Consider the following 15,271-nt stretch of genomic DNA (forward strand, 5'->3'; position numbering starts at 1 on the left):
CCCCCCCCCCGGGGGAAGAATCACTGCTGTGGAAGCCCAGCGTGCCTCCCTGGGCTGCGCTCTCCCCTTGCCCGCCTCTAGGCTCCCATCGATTGCCATTGACCCTTGTTCCTCAAGGATCCTAGCCCTGCCCCCACTTTGACACTGATCCAGCCATCCCTTCTTGGGACCGACACAATCCCTTCCATCTGACACGCCCCAAACTCCAGCCTACTTGACATAGTTATACTTTTCATTTTCTTAGGTCTGTCTTCCCTATTAGTCAAGTATCATTGTTGAATGTGACTTTAATTCTTTTTACTTAAACTTCCTAAACCATCCCACATTCATTCCATTGTTTAATTTTACTTGTTTTCAAAGTGCTTAGTGTTCACTGTGTTAGAATAGAACCCTGGAAATCTACTCATTGCAGCCCTCATTCTTTTCTATATTTAATATTTTGCAGGACATGCTCTAACCTTTTCCTCTCATCCCTCATTCCTCTACTCCACTCTCATTCCCATTTAACATTTTCTCCACTTTCATAAATACTCTGTATGTTTTAAGTTTATATACTATAACAAGTTTGGCAGGATTCTCTGTTCTACCACCTTATCTTACCCACTCTTTGCTATTATCCCCATCATGTGTTGATTTTACTAGACTCTAGTTTTGTCATTGTCTTTCTGTAATCCATGCAGTTTTCCTCTCCTTTGTTCTTCCTCGATTTCCATTACTACTGAATAAGGTCATTTTCGTCTCATTTTTGTTTCTTCTCATGGAGTCCTTTAGTCGTATGTGTAACTCTAGTTTTGCGTATCTGTTTTGTTCCTCTTTCTCTCCTCTGCCATATTTTAACCCCCTAGTTAACCCGTCCCTGTTCCGTGATTCGTCCAGTACCATCTTACGAAGTTATAAATCCTTTCTAGATGTGCAGTTTTCAGTTCCATTCCATGACACTCTTTGCCCCCATCAGCTGAATTCTTCTTTATCCATATTGTCTTAACTTCGTTCTCCACTTGGCCTTTTTCTAATACTCCACTCTACTGCATGTAGTCGCCTTCTGACTTGTTTCCATCTGCCTTCACTTTCCTCGGTACTTTTCGCCTGTCTTTAATCCTGTGTCCATTTCTGCCCTCAATAAAGATCTCCTTATTGTGAAACTGTTTTACCCTATATTTTATCTAGTTACTCTGAAATGTTTTCTTATCCATACAGTGCTCTTTTTACTTGGTTTCTATCACCTATATTCTTCCTTGTTCCATTAGATACAATTATAGTGCCAAACCTTGTTTTTCAGTATGTCATTCCTCACATGATCTTTCCCATCTAAAGTTAAATTTTGCTTTTCCACCCATTTTCTTCTTTTTTCCCTATTCTACCTTTTATTAACCATCCATATACTGAGTATGTACCATTCTCACACGCTCACTAATACCTCACTCTTTGGTTCCTCTTTTTGTTCTACATTCATTGCTCAATCCATTTCCATATTTCTTCTTTTTACACATTTTGCTGAACTGCTTTGGTTTTCTATTTATTCCTTGGGAGGATCACTGCAATTTGTGTTGTTTTAGGTCCACTTTACTGAATTTATCTCTGACCTTTCTGCCGACTACACTTCTTTATACAAACGTACTTTCCCACATACTTTCCCACTCTTATGTCTCATTTTCAGTTATCACTTTATCTCCCCCTTTTCTTCCTTTAAGAAATGCCTCACCACACAGTTCTCTTCCTGGCTCAACTGCTTTATAAGTACAATAAGCAATTTTCATTATCCTTTCTTTAAAATATGCTGAATCGCAGTTTTTCTTAGTAAATGGTTATATTGCAATATCTTAAATTTGAAAAGGCCCATAACCATTTTCCTTTTAAAAAAAATCCAACGTATCTTCTCAACCATCACAAAAATGCTATTATAAAAAATTTTAAGTATTTCTTATAATATAAACCATTTTAAAGAACAACTACATAATTATTTAACATAAAATTCATTCACTAGTGTACATGTTTGTAGTATAAAATGATCCCATACTATGATATAAGACTGTAATTGCATTCTCCTTTTACAATGCATGGAATAATGAAAGGTTCTCAAGAGAAATAACAAATGCATATACATTTTCAAAATGCATTGTATAAATAAGAAACTCTTGGGAAACATTTACTTACCAATTGGCGAATTGCTGGAGTTGTTCCACACATATTATAGGGAAGATGATAGGAATAATGCACAACACATTTAAAAACCTTGAGCATAGGAAGTAAACCTATAGATAAAAGAACTATGTCTGCAGCAAACATATACTATCCCAAATAGACTGTACAAACTCAAAGTTTTTGCTAGCACAAGAATGCTAACTCACTGTACCAAGTTTCCCAAGCACATGGTGATATGTAGGTAAAAACTTTTCATGTTAACAAGCATTTTGGTAATGTGAGTAGACAGCTGGTGATACCTGCATTCCTCATTCTGGTCTCAGTAATATTTGCCATTTTGCGCCTTGCATATTACAAACCCAGCCTAATTCATACATCCCCCTTCTCTAACCAGCATCTTCTCTCCTTTCCTCTTTCCTCTTTTTTTTTATACGAGTCTTTGCAGTTACTTCTTTCACTTTCAGCCGGTCCTAACGTGACTCCTTAACTTCTCAGCAAACTAACATCACATTTACAGGCAGGTCTTCCATAACTCCTTTTGACTATTTGCCCTACCAGATCTTAAACATTCCCTTATCTTTCACCCACAGAGTCTATAATATATCAATAAATGCAGTATTATTCCCTTGAGATTGCCTTATCATGATCCACAACCACTCCTCAACCAATAGCATTCATTTGCTCTACATACTGAAAAGTATCCAATCCACACCTTCTAAAAGGTCAGTCAATGGTGATGTCTTTAAGGTTTCCACCAATGCCTTCTTGTCAAGGTTTATGTTAATCCATCTCTTTCTAACCTTTCTTAACAAGCAATCACTTCAGCCATAAATTTCCCACGAAGACTTCAAGAGCCAGCCTACCCAAGTCCTGTTCTCTTTCAGGGCCTGGATCCTCTTTCATTCTATATATGCAGTTCGGGGACCTGACGGTTCTGTTTCTTTCATTCACACCTGATCTGTCTTGTTGCCATTCCAGCTACTCAGAACTACTCTCTAATTGACACAATGCCCCTTTACTTACTTGCCATCCTCTCCTATTTTGTTTTTATTCTGTCATGACCTTTGGCCTTAGTATGGAGCAAAAGCCATTTCTTCCATCTGTATGACTATTCAAATAATGTCTTTCCATCTACAAGGAACTTGAACATTGCTCTTCTATCCGTTTTCTCCTTTTCCCCTTTCTCCTTTTGCTGCAAACTCCCTACATTTCCTCCAACATTCCTTCTTCTTTCAGCTATATCATTCCAGTGAATCTAATCATCTTTTCTGGATATGTACACTTTTAATGTTCAGCACTCACAATTCAACCTTCATCCATCTTCCTTATTTCCTGCATTCTGTACTGAAATCTGTTTCCACCCTCCATTGAGTCTGGATTTTCCCAGGATTTCTGCTCTGGCCCATTTTAAGTCCAATCACATTTAATTGCTCTCTAACCTCTCATTCTATTGACTACACTGATTGCTTCAAATCTTTTCCAACAAAGCTTTCTGGGCAGCAACACATCATACTCCAGTTCTTACTTGGCGGCATTCTCACCTCTTTCCTTGGCTGGTTGATATCTGGCTTACCATACAATCCTTCACTGAACTTTTAATTCTGATCTCTCTGTGCTCCTCATCCTGGACCTGTTTAATGCCCTTCCTTGTTTAACATTTTGCTAAACTGCATGTTCTGCACCACAGCCTATATCCTAGACTCCCTCTCCTTACTTAGATTTCAGCCTCAATTTTTTTCTCTCTCTTTTTAAAAATACATCTCAGCAGTTTCTCTCACAGCCAGTCCTAACATGATACTTTAATTTCTGAGCACTTTAACATCATACCTCAACAAGCTCTTCCTGAGTTCCTTTGATTATTTGCTCTGTCATATACATGAACATCTATAATATTTTTGGCTTCCATCTGTCATCATAGTGAGGGACACATTAGTCTTCTCTTGAGGCGCACTTCCACTCACTTCTTACCAAGTACACTTCATCCTCTCACCAGATAAACGACCCACCTGCACTCTCTAGTTGGTCAAACCAGCATCTTTCAGGTTGCTATCGATGACTTTTCATCAAGGTTCATTCTAACTTCCCCCTCTAACCATTCTTATCAACCAATTCCTTTATTTAAAATGTTCTGTTCCCCCAAAATTCATATACCTACTACCCCACTTCTTTATATCTTAACTTTATGCTATATTTGATCGAGATTTTTTTTAAAGAAATAGAACAGTACACATATAATTGAGACTTCCTTTGTACCACTTTAGAATCATTTACCTCTTTCCCTTCCTTCTAAGAGAAAATCACTAAATACTTAAATATTTATCCTCATATATATTTTATACTATTCATAAATATTCATATATCCATAAATAATATGTAATGCTGTCTTTGAGGGATATATATATATATATATATACATATATTCATTCTTAAAAAAATTTTTTTCCCATCAAGACTTTGAGTGCTAGTCTACTTTCTAACTCCTATTCATTTATATGCAGGCCTTTACTTCTCTCTAGTTATATACCACTCATTGTCATCTTTAACTAACACCAAACATTTTTAACCAGTTAGACCCCTTCTGAGATCTGACAGATTTCTCCATTCCAAGTCTCTTCAATTCACATCTTATTTGCCTTTTTGCTACTCTCACTACTGAGAACCCTACTCTAATGCATGCAATGCTCCCATTATTTAGATTAAAACCCCCTCTTCTTTCTTATTCTGTTATGCTCTACCATATCTTAACTATCCATTTCAGCTACTATCCTATGTCATAGCAAAGGGTACAGTAGTTTTCTAGTGAGGTTTACCTCCCTAGCAATTCCCAACTACTCCTCAAGAAATACAGATAGTCTTCTCTATAGGCAAACCACTGGCCCATGCTCCCTAGCTGGTCATGTGGCCTCTCCCGTTGCGGAGCACAGGCTCCGGATGCACAGGCTCAGCGGCCATGGCTCATGGGCCCAGCCGCTCCGCGGCATGTGGGATCTTCCCAGACCGGGGCACGAACTCGTGCCCCCTTCATCAGCAGGCGGACTCTCAACCACTGCACCACCAGGGAAGCCCCTAACCAAGCTTTTAATTAAAAAATTTTACCCACAGCATTAAGAGCTAGTCTACTCTATAATTCCCATTTTTATCCAGGTCCTTGAAACTCTGTTAGATACACCACTCATTACCGTTGGGCCTTCCCATCCAATTTGAACATTTAAGGAAATCTCCATTCTGAGTCTCTTTATTACACACCTGATCTGCTGCTATTCCATTACTCTTAAGTCTTCTATAGTTCATACAATAGTCCTTTATTCAGTTAACAAACTTTCTTTTCCTTTTCATTCCATCACAATCTTGGTCTAAATATGGTACCATAACTACCACCAGTCAATAGATACCATTCTTAAATCATCCCTTCACATCTGTGGGAAGCTTCACTTTGCTCTTCCATTGCTTTCCCCTGATCCTTATTTTGCCCTAGAGAAACATGCTGCCTTGTCTTCTGTGTCCCTCCTTTCAGCTTCCACGTACATTCACATCATTCTTACAGATTCAGCTGTCCCTTTGGGCTAGATACTCCCCCCATGTTGTACACTCACTGCTCAAGCCCTGCTGTCTTCCCTTTGTGTCCTACACTCTTTACTGCATTTGTTTGCATTCTCGGTTTAGCATAAACTTCATAGGATTCCTGCCACTGGCCTGCCTTTTATGTCCATCCCACTTGGCCTGTTTCTGACCTTTCACTCTATTGACCACACCCATTGCTTCTAGTATTTTTCCAAAAAAGCATCCTGGACAGCAAAACTTTATACTCCAATTCTTACTTTGCTACATTTTAACCTCACTTTCTCTCATTCATACACAACTCTGACAAAATTCCAATTCCCGTTTCCTAATGTTCCCATTTAGACCTCTTCAGTGTCCTCCCATATTGATGTTTCTACACTGCATGTTCTGCACGCTAGCCCAATTCACACACACTTTATGCTTATTTAGTTTCCAATCTCCATCTTTTGCTCTTTCCTTCTTTGCTATTTTTTCATACAAGTCTCCTCAGGTGCTTCTCTCACTTACTGCAAATTCTAATATATTTCCTTAACTTCTGAGTATATCTTTAATGTCCCTCTTATGGGACATTCTTTCCAATTTCCCTTTGGAGGATTCCCCCATATATCTTAACCTTTCATAGTGATGAATGCATATTCTTTTTGAGGTTTCCTCCTCTCCTGATCCCCAACTCTGTGCCTCACTCAAAACCAATTTTCTACTCTTTTTTTTTTTTGGCGGTACGCGGGCCTCTCACTGTTGTGGCCTCTTCCGTTGCGGAGCACAGGCTCTGGACGCGCAGGCCCAGCAGCCATGGCTCACGGGCCCAGCCGCTCCACGGCATGTGGGATCCTCCCAGACCGGGGCACGAACCCATGTCCCCTGCATCGGCAGGTGGACTCCCAACCATTGCGCCACTAGGGAAGCCCCAATTTTCTACTCTTTAGATAAGCCTTTCCCTTAGATAGCTTCTAACCTGTCTTCTTCCTTTCCATCGTGTTCTTTGGCCCAGCTATGGTGCCTATGCCTCCAGGTGGTATCAGTGACAATTTCTATGTCAATATTAAGTGATACCTTCTCATCTGGCTGGCAGCAATTTTAACTTTGCTGTTTTACTCCTTTTTCTTTATTTTGCCTTATTAAAAATTGTACCTTGTATTCAGCATCCCTCTTTCATTCAGAGACTGTATGTACGATCATTCCCATAGATTCAGTAATCTCTTCTAGATAAACGGACACCTCATACTCAGCAGTCACTGTTCAGACTCTGGACTGGATTATATAGTTCCAGCCCATGCAGCCTCTCTCTTCCACAAAGCTTCCTGAACGGTTCCCCCTCATAACCTCAATTCTTATTAAGCCACATTCCCTCCTTCCTCTCTCTTTTTGAGTGGCTGCAATCTAGATAAACATAGAATCACTCTGTTAAAGTTCCTACTCTCCCGTGTGCCAGGCTTTCTCACTCTAGCACTCCCTAATGCCCTTACCCATTGGCCATGTTACTCTCCTGCAGGTTCCTCACCCGAGTCTAACTCACATGGCCCTTTTCCTTTCTTAGTCGCCATTCTCTCCTTGTCTACTGTCGTTTCTTACAAGTCTCCTCAGTTGCTTCTCTCATCTTCAGCTAATTAGATTTAGCTGCTAGCAAAGATTTTTTAATCGGGATTACTCTTAATCTGCCTTTGTCTAAAGCAGTGGCTCTCAAACTGCAGTTTGTTCAAATACAAACTGCTGAGCCCCACCCCAAATTTCTGATTCAGTAGGTCTAGTAGGGCGAAGAATTACATATTCCTAGGCAGAGCTGATAGAACACATCTTAAGAAGCACTGCTCTAAACTTTCCCCCAACCAAGCCCTTTAATTAAAAATTTCCCACGAAGGCGTCAAGAGCAAGTCTACTCCTGTCACTCCTTTTCAGGCCTCTATTTCTCTCCCATTATATAGACTAGTCATTGCAGTCTGGCTTATACCCAACATACCACTCAGGCCCATTCTCACACTATAGGCTTCCCCATTCTGGGAATCGTTATGGTCCTGTGGTTTTTCTTATTACCACCCACCTACTCAGAATCGTTCTCTAGTCTATACAGTGCTCCTCTTAGCTTTACCCCCCACCCCTCCTTCTGTGTCTTTTGGCCCAAGTATGGGATCCTCTCCCTCCAGTCAATACCTGTCATTCTTCAAATGGCATTCTTTTAATCTGGGGGCACCTGTAATGTTGTTCTCCCATTCCTTTTCCCTTGCTACCTGTCTTGCCCTAAAGAAATATGCTGCCTTATCTTCAGCTTCTCTTCTTTTTTTAGCTACCATCTCTGTTTCATTCAAGTGGATTCAGTCTCCTCCCAAACAGCACTCCCTAGCCAGGTTCTCTCCCCAGGAGCTGTCTCTCCACTTTCAGAAAATCTTGACACGACAGAGTAAATTCTAAGGATAACTTTAATGTGGCATTTGCAAGATATTCATTTGTATCTCCCTTTGGTGGTCTGCCCTCCCATGTCTTAATTATACATATAGCATAATTTCATCTACCATCTGTACATGAAAATAACAAATGAAGTTTTACTTTTGAGTTGGGCACGATCGCTAGCCACTCAGCTCTCAGTATTAGTCATCCATGCTATAGACCAGTGCTCAGAGATTTATCCTGGTGTCTTTAAGGTTGCTGGCCTGTCTTTATATCAGAGTTCATCTTAGTCCATCTCCTTCCAATCCTCCTAGCTAAAACTTCCCACCAAAACTTCCCATTACTTTTCGGGCCCTGTCCTCCCATCGTATATACTGCTTTCCAAAGTCTGGCGTTAAGACCCATCATTTAACCAGATAGACCCATTATAAGATCTTACAAGAGTTCTCATTCTGGAAAACTGTGTTCCTCATCTTATCTGCCCATGCCACTCCACCTGTTCTCAACTACTCTTCATATAGTTCTTCCCTTATGTAGTTTCCAGTCTCTCTCTTCTTTCTTATTTAATCATGATCTTTGGTACAAGTATGGTACCATATCCCTCCTGTCAGTACCTGCCAATCTTCAAATGACCCCATCTCTTCTGCAGCTCTTCCACTCTTTTCCTTGATTGACCCTAGAGAAACACCTATATTACCTACAGTCACTTGTTTTTTCAGCTACCATCTTTATATCATTTCTCATGGATTGAGAAGTCTCTTCTTTCATCTTGTTTTCTGCACACTGTTCTGAATACACTTGCATTCTCAGTTCAGTACAGACCTTCACAGGATTCTTGCCACTGGCCATGGCTTGGATGCATCCCATTTAGACTCTTTAATATGTCACTCCATTGGTCATACTTGTTGCTTCAAGTATCATTTGAGAAAAGATTCCCAGATTCTGTTAGTGAGGCACTCCCTCATTAACACCAGCTCTTATTAGCCACGTCCTCTCTCCTCTTTGGCTGTAATCTAGCTTAGCTCCCGTCTCTCTACTTAATACGCAGCTCTGCCCTTTTCCAGTGTTCCTCCTTTTGGCCCTGTTTAATGCCCTTCCCTACTCACACCTTATATTCGGCACCCCAGCTTAAACCCTCCATCTTCTGTTTTTATGCTTCTAGCCTCCGTCTTCTCCCCTCTCTCCATGATATTTTCATACAAATCTCCCTAGGAAATGTCTGTCACTATTAGCCATGGTAGGGTAACTTCTAAGAGCAACCAGTTTTAATGGCGCACTGCAATAATCTACGATATCTTAGCTATCCATCACCCTTTCATTTACCATCTTGTCTACAGAAGGAATGGAGGCACAGTACTTCTCTTGAGGTGTATTTCCCTCAGAATCTTCACCCATTCTCCAACAATAATCTATCTTCTGGCCAAACTACCTATTCACGCCCTCTATTAAGTCAAACCTACTCTCTCTAAAGTTGGCAGCAATGGGTTTTTATCCGCATTCATTGTAAGCAGCTTCCTTATAAACTTTCCCGTCACCCAAGTCCTTTAACAGTTTCCCTCCAAATCGGTGCTTCAGGAGCTAATCTACTCCTGCCTCCTACTCAGGTCCTTGCTCCTCGCACTTTCTGTGCACTTCTCGTTGCTATACGGTCTTTACATCCAAAATGTGTCCAGTTAGACCATTTTGAGCTCTGACAGGATTCCCCATTTGAGGTCTTTATTACACACCTGCTCGGCCTTCTATGCTCTCCACTATACAATATTTCCATTTCTCTGCCTCCAGTCTCTCTTTTCTTTCTTTATTCCAGCATGACTTTTGGCCCAGAAATGCTGACTTATCCTTCCAGTTGATGTCTGTCATTCCTTAGCATCTCCTTTCTGTCTGAGGGCAACTTTAATCTTGCTTTTCTGTACCTTTCTTCCTTTTTCCCCATATTTGTCCTAGAGAAAAACCTTATCTTCAGCACCCCTTCTGCCACATGTGTAGCATTTTCCTGGTAGGCACGTTCTCCTCATTTTTGGCACTCACTGCTCAACTTGCTTTCTTTCATCTGCCTTGATTCCCTGCACACTCTACGCATCCCTTCCTTCTCAGTTTGGTCCAGACCTGTGGGGATTGCTGCAGGTAGCCTGTGTTTCAGGCCCATCCCTCCTACCCTCTTATCTTTCACCCCACTGACCACATCATTTTCTGTAACTATTATTCCAGCAAAGCTTTCTGGAATCTCCTCATAACCCCACTTATTTAGTCATAGTCTTCCCTCTAGTGGTTGAGGCCTGACAGCTCCCACCAAATCTCCCACTCTGCCATTTGCCACACTGCATGTTCTGCGCCCTGGCCTAATTCACACGGCTCGCTCCTTTCTTAGCTTCCAGCATCCATCTTTTCTCTAATTCTGTGTTTTGGTATTTCTTTTTCCTACAAGTTTCCTCAGTAGTTATCTCCCATTTTCAGTCAGTTCTCAGACAAGCCTGATTTCTGGGGACAGTCTTAGTGTAGACCTCCAGGGCATTCCTCTCTTATTCCCTTGGTTGTCTGCCATGCTTCATTCATGAAGCTCTCATCTTTGTTACGGCAGTGGACTCAGTATTGTTCTCTTGCCATGGAAAGGCTCTCTCCCACCCGCTTCTCCTCACCCAGAGTTAGTCATCCTCTCTCACAACACTGAGCGACTGCTACCAGTGGCTTTTAATGGAGTTCACCTTAGATTCCGTGTAACCTCTTACTGTATTAACCAAACCATTTATTTGAAAATTTGCCACAAAAGTTTCAGAAACATTATCTCTATTAATATCATTCCTATTTGCTTCCTTAATCCATTTTTCCTTATCACTTACTTATATATAAAGTGTCTTCTGTCTTTACTTATACATAAAATTCAACCAGTTAGCCCAGTCTGTGATCTACCATTATTCCTGACTGTCCTTATTCCTCTTCCTCATTTGCCAGTAGCCTCCATGAACCAACCTGGGGTTCATATAATCTTCTATTACTCAACATCTATCCTGCCTCTCCATTTTTATTTGATCATGACCTTTGTTCATACCGTAATCCCATTCTCTCCTTTAATTTTTTCTTTTTTAAATACCTCAACTGACGCATTCTAGGTTTGTGTTAATTTCCACTTCTTTCTTTCTTCTTCTTCCCCCTTCCTCCTGCAGAAAATCCTACCTTAATTTAAACAAGATCCTTCTTTCACCAACCCCCTATTGCACTGAAATACATTCTGTAGTTTTGATAGGTACACTCTTTCCTATATGGGGCAATCCATTCCCATCATCTGTTTTCAGTATGCTAGAGTGAATTCATTTGCTCTCTGAATTCAGGCCTATTCATAGGATTCCTACCAGTGGCTTTAATTACCTCTAACATTTCAATCTCTTGACTGCCTCAGCTACTAGAGCCTGCTGGAAAATATCTAGTCTCCTTCCTTTGAAATATAAGGTATTTCAGATTTGTTCCTAAACACATTCTCTTCTCAGCACCTATGTATTAGCCTCTCTCTTACTGCTTCCAATTACACCACTGCCTTTCTAGCCTCATTCCTTTAGCTCGTGTACCTTCCTCTGCTTGCCAAAGCTCTTTTGCATCTTTTGAGATCCAATTAAACTGTACATCCTTTCAAATTTTTTATGATTTTCCAAGGCTGTTAATCCTGCACTCCCACATAGCACTCTATTAAAACTTATATTAAAGAACCTATGGTACTAAATTGTAATGTCACAGGTATATATAGGTAGATCTCTCACACACACTGTTATTCAACTCCTAGACAATCAGCTGTGGGGAAAAAGGTTATGTCTTAGTCGTCTTTTTATCTAAGGATCTGGCATATTCATTTATACCTTTACATTATAAATGTATTTACATGTTCTACATTTTTGGATGGAGGGAGTTTAAAGTTAAGACTGAACAAATGAAAGTCTCACTACCCAACCTGTCATATATGGTCTTTACATCTGAGTCTATTCTTTCCTGTCCTTGCCTATTCCCCAAGTAACTGTCTAACTCCACAGTTTCATATATATATATATACACACACATATGAAATTTTTTAAACCTACAAGCCTTTTCCAGACCATGGACTAGACCCTTATGTGCCTTTTCTTCATCCATGGTTAATAAATCCTCTCCTTCAGACAGTTCAGAAAATCCTATCTTCTTCATGAAGACTTCATTTTCCTTCATTTCTTCCACTGATTATCTCAAAACATATAATTACCCACTTGCTTTCCCATTGTACAACACTGACTTCACCAATATTAGAACTTCATTACTGACCTACTCACTAAAGGTTGAAAGTTGACATAAAGCAAGTTCATTCTGGTGATCTCTGAACCCACTTTTGCTCCACAATCTACAGATATAATATCTGTAAAGGTATCGAGACTGTGATATACATAGTATTAATTTAATGACCTGTGTGTTTTACCATCCATATTTTATGCTTTGTTTGTCAGCTTCTAAAGTAGTGGTTCTTAACGTGTTGACAGGCATGACAAAAAGCCCCTTAAAAAGTGTCTCCCCTGCTGCTTTCCTGATCTGTAGTCAGATGACCCCCTGCTTTCCTTATCTGAACATAAAAACAGAGTTTTGCCCATGTTGTCTTTTCTGTACTATTCTAACTCGCAGCAGGGAACAGATTTTAAAGTCCAGCGTACCGGCTTCTTTTGAGAACTACGACCCTAGAAAACAGCCTACATACGTGTCACTTGCTAATTCAGAACACAGAGCCAAGGGCAGATGGTGCTTCCTAAGTTACTGATGGAAACCGTGTGCTTGCCCTGCCCATTGACGCAGGCTCGCCTGCTCTCTCTCCTCCAGCTGCAGGTACCTTCAGCTGCACCATGAAATTCACTGTCCGGGACTGCGACCCTGACACGGGGGTTCCAGCTGAGGAGGGGTATGATGATGAGTACGTGGTGAGTCTCCCCTGCAGAGAGACTCACTCTGACCCCTTGCACCACTGAGTGACTTCTGTCTGGAGAGAACATTTTCATCTGACATGAACTTATGGGATTGTATTCTTCTCAAACACATTACAGCTGAGGAGGACCTGGGCTAATCCTCCTGTCGTGGGAGTGCATCATGCCAAAGAGAATTGGGATTTACCACTTCAGTACTGATTAAAGCAAAACTCACCCTTTTTAATGTTTTTATAATAGGGATAATTAAGAGATGAAAATAATTACATGATTTTCATTGAGATCAGTTTTATTTAAAGTATTGGGGGTAGGGGTTTTTTGTTGTTGTTCAGCAGCTTTTAGTTTGCTTATAATGTAGCCACATCATGGACTGAAAAGCCTTCACAGAATGCAGGGAAAAGTTTTAGAAATATCTACCTGTTCGTGAATGCGAAGTTCAGAAGGCCCTGTACGGCTTGAACTCTGCAGTTACGTGTGGCAATGTGACTGCTTTGTACCTACACCAGGGCTACAGACGTTGATCTGAATATGGCTCTTGCCAGATGACCTGTTTTCTTGCTTTCCTTTGCTAGGGCCCACCTTGTTAGACTTATCCAGACTACAGAACTTCAAACTAGCTTGGTAGTAGAGTTTTTCCTAGGCTCCTGCAAAGGCTATAACACAGGATGATAAAACCAAATGAACTAATCTCTTCTACCTTCGTACTGAACTGAGAGGACTCATTTTCTGACCCCTGTTTGTTAACCCACTAGCTAGAAGATCTTGAAGTGACTGTGTCTGACCACATTCAGAAGGTAATGAAGCCTAACTTTGCTGCTGCCTGGGAAGAGGTAGGCGACACCTTTGAGAAAGAGGAGACCTTTGCCCTCAGTTCTACCAAAACTCTTGAAGGTGAGAACAATTTTGCTATCAGTATATTGCCTGATAGCAGTCTAACACCTAATAGGCATATTTGTTACTGCAAAAGGACTCCCTTTTCTTTAAAAACTCCGTAAACTATTTCACTTTAAAAGGCCAGAACGCTGTCTTCATCATCTAACAGAGTCAACCCATTTCTAGTCCAGTAGCCTCCCTCCACACACCACCACCAACCCTGTGCACCCCCAACTCCCAGCACCAACTAGTGCAGAGGCAGATCCCTACGCTGACCTTTTCTCATACGGTTGCATCAATCTTCTCAACACAGAAGCTGTCAACAACATCATCACATTTCTGGGCATGCAGCCATGTGAGAGGTCAGACAAAGTACCTGAGAACAAGAATTCCCATTCCCTCTATCTGGCAGGTAAGAAACTTTCACCAGATTTCTCCTGTATTTTGTTGCAAAATTTGATAGGAAGGGATGTGCATGGGCATCTCATGCCCTGCTACTGTCCCATTATCCCATTATATGAGTTACAACTTGAAGCCCCATCAAAATGAATAATTTGTTTTAGCTGTTTAATTTGCATGCTATTCTTAGATGCTATTTAAGATGTATATTTGGCCCAAGACACTTAAATCTCTTCTACAGATACCAGTGCCCCCCGCTTAAGTACTCCATATCAATATTATTGAATACCTTCTATGTACCTGGTATTATGGGAATATAAAAGATTATTTAGAATTTGTATGTAGGATTCAATTCCCACCATAAGCACAAATCTCTAGAAAAGCTAAACTAAAATAATAGAAAGGAAATGCAGGCAGAGCACGATCAATTTCATTATTCAGAGCTTGTTTTGAGTTCTTAACATGGTTTTCCTCACTTTTTTCCTCTCAGGTGTATACAGAGGTGGCTATGATTTATTGGTGAGGTCCAGGCTGGCCTTAGCAGATGGGGTAACCATGCAGGTGACTGTCAGAAGCAAAGAGGGAACACCTGTAGATGTTATCTTGGCTTCTGTTGGATAAGTTTTTACTGGGTGAGATGAAGTTGATGTACCCTTCACTGTCAGTGGGCTTTCAGGCTATTGGCATGAATTTCCCAGAATCATACTTTCAAAAATGAATGACTTCAGAAAAGCAAATTAAATGTTCGGCCCTGAGCCAGCAGATCAAGCAGATGTCTGTCCTTGTGCATGTCTTTTTGTTGTTCCTTTTTCTTTTTATTACACTTGGTCAGCTTTGGTATGGTAGTACAGCTTTGGGTGATCTTGAAAATCAAATACTATCCTATGCCCCAGCTGCCTAACTTCATTAAATTCTTTAATTCACTGTGTATCTGAAAGCTCCTGGCAATGTTGGAAAGCTTTTATCCCAGAGGGGTGGTGGGGGAGCCG

At 40.7% G+C, this 15,271-nt stretch overlaps 1 protein-coding gene across 1 annotated transcript in view; it reads left to right on the forward strand.

Moving 5' to 3' along the window:
• The window catches only part of COPG2 (coat protein complex I subunit gamma 2), a 116,207-nt gene extending 101,152 nt beyond the window's left edge, over positions 1-15,055 (forward strand). Inside the window, exons 22-25 of the mRNA XM_027102767.1 lie at positions 12,910-13,007; positions 13,763-13,901; positions 14,197-14,295; positions 14,773-15,055. Coding sequence (XP_026958568.1) covers positions 12,910-13,007; positions 13,763-13,901; positions 14,197-14,295; positions 14,773-14,903 — 467 coding nt within the window. The 3' untranslated portion in view covers positions 14,904-15,055. The remainder of the gene's footprint in view (positions 1-12,909; positions 13,008-13,762; positions 13,902-14,196; positions 14,296-14,772) is intronic.
• Positions 15,056-15,271: the final 216 nt, after the last annotated feature.

This window comes from Aethalodelphis obliquidens, unplaced genomic scaffold (assembly GCF_003676395.1).
Source record: "Aethalodelphis obliquidens isolate GAN/ISIS:26980383/991018 unplaced genomic scaffold, ASM367639v1 scaffold5, whole genome shotgun sequence".
Classification (NCBI taxonomy): domain Eukaryota; kingdom Metazoa; phylum Chordata; class Mammalia; order Artiodactyla; family Delphinidae; genus Aethalodelphis; species Aethalodelphis obliquidens.